At 36.8% G+C, this 6,298-nt stretch overlaps 1 protein-coding gene across 1 annotated transcript in view; it reads left to right on the forward strand.

Moving 5' to 3' along the window:
- gpc1a (glypican 1a) overlaps nt 1–6,298 on the forward strand; it is a 49,091-nt gene that overhangs the window by 42,492 nt on the left and 301 nt on the right. Inside the window, exons 5-8 of the mRNA XM_053513299.1 lie at nt 386–516; nt 611–748; nt 849–982; nt 3,027–3,202. Of these exons, the coding sequence (XP_053369274.1) occupies nt 386–516; nt 611–748; nt 849–982; nt 3,027–3,202 (579 nt within the window). The remainder of the gene's footprint in view (nt 1–385; nt 517–610; nt 749–848; nt 983–3,026; nt 3,203–6,298) is intronic.

Genomic DNA, 6,298 nt, shown 5'->3' on the forward strand with positions numbered 1-6,298 from the left:
AATTGTTAAGTGTTCATTGTGACTTTAGACTTATGTTTACATTTAAATTATTTGAGTTTTCCATGGTCCTGAGGGGACTATGATCAGAGGAAGGTTAAGTTTAAATAAAAAATGTTTAAATGTAATATATTTTTCTCCTGGTCGTTATTTTAAATGGGTCATAAAAATATCAATAATTATCGATATAGACCGATATATATATATATATATATATATACCGATGATACAGTTTTCAGCCATATCGTCCAGCCCTAATTACAACACATTTTTCCTGAAAAAGATCGACATGGCAAGAACTGTTACAGTACATACTTGAATTGTAGGCACATTTTACACAATGACTGTTCAGTTTAAATACCAACATTTCCTCTCTGTCCATGCTAAGATACTATGCTTCAGGTGGCTGTTAGCTTCGGTTCTGAGCCCAGCATGGACGTGGTGCTGCACTCCATCCCTGTACGCATCTCCGAGGCTGTGCTGCACATGCAGGAAAACATGGAGCTTTACACAATCAAGGTCAGAAATTCACATTTCACATACTTAAGGGTTGTTAAAAAATAGTCTGATGTCTTACATTTGGTTGGAATATAAGTTTGTGTATCCTCGTCAGGTTTTACAGGCATGTGGAGGGCGTGGAGAGGAAGGCACGCAGAGTTCGGTGTCTGATGAGCCAAAAAAGAAGGGCAAGACTGTAACAGCACTGGAGTATAAGGCCAGCTCCTCAGCAGCTGTCAGACTGGAAGTGCAGGTACCTGTGTGTTTTGTGAAACACTATTACTCCTGCATCTGTCAATATCTTGACACCTTTCTCTTCCTATATATATGTGTGTGTGTGTGTCTGTGGTCAGGTCTCTGATGTATCTAGTAAGCTAAAGGAGATGCAGCTGTACTGGATTCAGCTCCCCTCAGCTCTGTGCGACAGTAAAGCAGCTTCTGGTTCCACCAGCGATGAGGACTGTTGGAACGGCGTGGCCAGAGCACGGTATGAGGCACTCACAGCCATGAACTCTAGCTATATAATATAATGCAGTCAAGTAATACTTTTTATAAAAAAATACACAAGTTGCTGGAGTGGTTAATTTTTCAAACTTTAGTTCCTACTGTACCTGTATTCAGTCTGTCTTTCTATAATATAGGTCTAATATAGGCCTCTTTATGATGAGTTCTCTTTTTATTAATGACCTCATCAGTGTAGTGATGGGTGAACGAGATTCAAAGAACATTCGTTCAAAAAGAACAAATCGTTCATGATTGATCCACCACTACATCAGCGGCATTTTTCCTGTAAGCCAGGATTCCCCTTTTTTTTTTTATTCTGTATTTGTCATTTTAAAAAAAACTACTTAATTTCACAGTTTTGTTTTGATAATCAACTTATTTTGATAATAAACTGCTGACCGCAATCTTTTTTAATATGTTTATTTTACAGTGAGTGAAACACTGTATTGCACTTTGACTGTCTCGTCCAAAGAGCCAAAACAAATTAGCTTAAATTAAATGTTTAGAATCGTGTGAGAGTGCAGGTGGATGTCAGTAGACGCAAGCGTTGGCCAAAGTGTGTGCATGCGCATGCGTAGATGTGTAGTAGCAAGTACACATGTAAAATCATATCGGGCAGTTTATCTGGTTACATTTCATTGGCTGTTGGGTATAATGTACAACACACACACAGACACAGCGATAAACTAAACTTACAACATTATTGCGAGTAACTAGTGTGACTGTAGGCCCAACAATAGTATGAACACAATGAATGAATTTTAAATCACTGAGAAATAAACCGAGACTTCTTCTTTAGTTGCAAGCAGCTTATAACAGACATGTCAGGTGATTACACACACTGAGTCACACACTCTGAACTCTGTTTGGACCTATTGTATAGTTTTCACACAACCTAACAATAAAACCAAACCAACAGCTACTAAAGGTGTAAACAGTGTTTACTCAAATCAGTAAATTGAACTGCTGAACATAGCAATTATGTCGCATATGTATTGTTGATTCCCTTTGAAAACACCACAGTTTAGAATCAATACCTGTATTCCAGTAGCAGCCTCAAAAAAAAAAGATTGCCCTTTTTTTACACTTCATATCAATGCATTGATCGTTCTGCAGGGTTTTTGCTCTGCCACAGAAATGCCCCGTATTGACTAGACCTCAGACATGATTAATCACATCTGATGAGTTTGTTTGTGGATAAGACCAAATGCCATCATCAATAATTGCTTCAAAGCTGTTGAATCACTGCACTCCTCATGGATCATTGTGCATATTTTGACAAAAGTAAGAAAAATGAAGACGTCAATATTAGGGGTGTGTATTGTCACACCCAGGGGCCAGACAAGGCCAGTGAACAAAACTGTTTCCTATGACAATGCTAAATGTTTTATATTCATGAATGCAGATTCATGGACGCTCTTTATAAGACCTACGCATGTTGGTCCCATCACTTTCTTACAATCATACCTCTGATTTATTTTATGAGCACAACCCATATTGTACCCTATTTAGATAATTGCATGTTTTTACCCATAAAACCCAAACTATTTACACCAACCGGAAATAGATTTCATTCACTTCAAAGGTCAACTGATCAATTCTAAAGACCAATAATATATTATTGTTAATTCACACTTTGACTGGATTTTAAATAAGCCATTTTATTCTGCAACATGTCTCACTGCGATGAGTGTTTAGAGCATTGTTTAAAGTCATGTACCTACCAGGGCTGTGCAGCAGTAGATGCACATTTATGTGCTTATTGCCTGTCCTTGCCTCATTAGGTTGTGTCAGATTTAATGCGTTTAGGAGTTCCTTTACAAACACAGTATTGAATCAGCCTGAAAGAGCCCTGGCACATTAATTGGTTCTTTGCCCAGGTGAGCACATAGCAGTTACAGAGGAAGTACAATAATCTGCATTGTATCACTTTCCGCACAGAGATACCATGGACAGTTATGCAGATGAATCCCATGATATTTGTAGCAAATTAATAAGATGTGTATAATGGATTTTTATCTTCACAGCTACCTCCCCCAGCTTATGGGAGATGGTCTAGCCAATCAGGTCAATAATCCTGAGGTGGACATTGACATCACCAAGCCTGACATGACGATACGACAACAGATTATGCAGCTGAAGATAATTTCTAATCGCCTGAAAAACGCCCTTGATGGCAATGATGTGGATTTTGAGGACACAAGTAAGTCTCGCAAGAATCATTGGGGAAAATGACTAAGTGGGAATAACATGATTAGGGCAATATAAACTCTCAGCTTGAGTTATGAACAGTCTTGGGTGTAACGCATTACAAAGTAAAGTGTTAGAGTACATGGATTACTTTTTTGATGGAACGAGTCATCTAACGCGTTAGGTCCGCCATTTAAGTACTGAGTTATTTAGTTTCAAAAAGTAATCCGTCATTAAGACAATTTATGTAATCCGTGAGCCAGACAGTTATTCCCAATCAGTTAGCGTGTGTGTGTTATACCCCTATCTCACTTATGCGGTTTGACTTGGAAAGATGGAAACCTAATCACAGTACCAAAACTCGTGATGAATCATGATGAATCGTACTTACAGCCACCGCGCAAAATCGTGTAGTTGAGATAGGGGTACAGATTATGGGCTAAACTTCGCTGAGTGATAATGGTAGAATAATTATAAAGGTTGACTAAAACAACATGCATGAGAAATCACAAGGGAGTTTTCATTTTCTGCAATGCAAAAGTACTCTTACCACTTACTTTTATCAGAAAGCAACGCTGTAATGTAACAGATTACTTTTTAAATACAGTAATTTTGTAATGTAATTAGTTACTTTAAAAAGTAACATCCCCCAACAATGGTAATGAAAAATTAAAGAACAGATTTTTTTTTTCCAAAGCAAAAGACACTGGCACTAGCAGGCATGTCACAATTGTTGTGTCTTTAAAGATCTAATTTAGATGTTCTAAATAGACGTTTTTAAACCTTTTTAAAGTTAGTTTACATAACATTTATTGTGGATTAGTAATTATTAGATTATCCATTATAAATAACCTAGACATAATTTTATGTAAATAGGAGGATATATGCAGGTTATATGCAAAATGTGATTTTGTAAAATTTGGATTTTGGTACTGAAACTAAGACACAATTATGATAAATTACTTTTTGAGTGTCAAAATGACTTTGAGTCATGCTTTTTTTTCTGGGGATAGTTCCCTATAATTGGTCTGCATCAAGCAAGAAACTGACCAGAAAGATCTATAATTACTGGATTTGGGTTAGGAAACAGCCAATGCATTATTAAAGCCTGATATGATGGTGGTGAACCATCAAACTTTTGGAAAACATTTAGTCAGAAAGAAATTATGAAAGGCAATTTAAACACTTTGTGCAGTTGCGTTGTAAAAAAAAGTGAGTAAAAGAATTTCCAAGCTGTGTAAGCTATAAGCTATAATAACCACTTGGTAAAGATTAATTAGAAAAAAAAGGCTTCAGTTTGCATTAAGATTGTATGGTCCTATGAGTCCAGGTTCACTCTATTCCAGAGCTACAGTACATCATAGTAAAAAGAGAGGTGCATGAAGCGCTGTACTCTAGCACGAAGTGCTAAAAGGACAATCCTCTAGAGGCAGTGTTATGATCTGAGATTGCTTCAGTACGTCACGTCTCCGATAATATTAACAATATATCATATTATATAACTTAAAATATAATATTTAAAGGCTGCTGTTACAATTAGTAACAGCACACATCTTTAGATGTGACAGCTCTACAGGACTAGTAAAATGTAATAGCCATTAAACACTTACCTTCCCTGCTTATTTAGTAAGGGTGTCACGATTTCGATTTTAAATCGAAATCGATCGAAATTCATGCTCAATCTCGATTATCGAATCAAAAAATGGAATCGTCGATGCTGCCACACCCCCATGTCACGTCAGCTTGGCTTGCCAAGCGAAAAAAAAAACACGCTTGTTGAAGTGCTGCGAGTCAACCTAACAGCTACAACAGCCAAAAGATAGCATGGCAACTGCAGACGCAGGAGACCCGTCAACAGAACTTGAACCCCCTCCTCATTCACTGAAGTCGCCGGTGTGGAAGTATTTTGGATTTCCAGTGAGTTGACATCATTCGTGTTGTCGACAAAAAAAAAACAGTTTGCAAGCTCTGCTATGTACGTATACCACATTATTCCACTGGCAGCACGACTAACATGGCAGGGCCTCCGCAGGCACCACAAAAACATAGATTTGTCTGTTAAACCGACAAGTGTAACACAAACTACTCTCCCGTCTTCATTTGGAATAAAACTTCCAAGTAACTCAACACGTGCAAAGGCAATTACAAGCGCGGTAGGAGTATTTATAGCCGCGGACCTGCGACCTTATTCAGTGGTAGAAAACTCAGGTTTTAGGCATTTAATTAGCTTGCTAGAACCGCGCTACGAAATCCCAAGTAGGACACATCTCACAGCTACGGTGATACCCTCCATGTACAATAATGTGAAGGAGAAAGTTATTGCAGGTCTTAGCAGTGCACATTTAGTAGCCTTGACTACAGATTGCTGGACCTCCAGAGCAACACAGAGCTTCATGACTGTCACAGCGCATTACATTAATGATGACTGGGAAATTCAAAATCCAGTACTTCAAACTCGCCCCATATATGAAGCTCACACAAGTGAACATTTAGCAGAAGTGCTGAGGGAAGTGGTACTTGTAACATCTCAAAGAGCAGCCCTCTCCACAGAGAATGTGGACATTCTCATTTTCTTAAAGAAGAACATGAAACTATAAAACCCATATAAATGTAAATAGTTAATATTTTTGACAGTATTTTTGCAATATTTTTAGCAGTTCTCTTTTCATATTCCTCTTTAACAAGAACTTGAAACTGCTATTTTTTTGTGAACTTGAATGTCGTCATCTGTGAAGAAAACTGCAGTTACAAAAGGAAAATTAGATGGCAGGTTATTTTGTATAAGTTTCCAATTGACTGAAGATATAAGTTATTGTTACATTATATTGTTAATAAACATTTTAAATTTGACAATGTAGTGTGTAGTACATTGCGAACAAAGGTCAGATATTATTATATTGCATAAAAGTCTTAAAATGGCATAGCTTGTGCTTTCAAATTTTTCTTTTTTAAATCGAGAAATATATATATATAAAATAATATATATATATATAATATATAATTATATATATAATATTATATAAAATAATTTAATAACTACAGTACAGGCAATATATACTATACACATATGAGAGAGAAATTAACAGCTGTGAAGAATACAATTTTCTGC

The sequence above is a fragment of the Clarias gariepinus genome, chromosome 15 (assembly GCF_024256425.1).
Source record: "Clarias gariepinus isolate MV-2021 ecotype Netherlands chromosome 15, CGAR_prim_01v2, whole genome shotgun sequence".
Taxonomy (NCBI): domain Eukaryota; kingdom Metazoa; phylum Chordata; class Actinopteri; order Siluriformes; family Clariidae; genus Clarias; species Clarias gariepinus.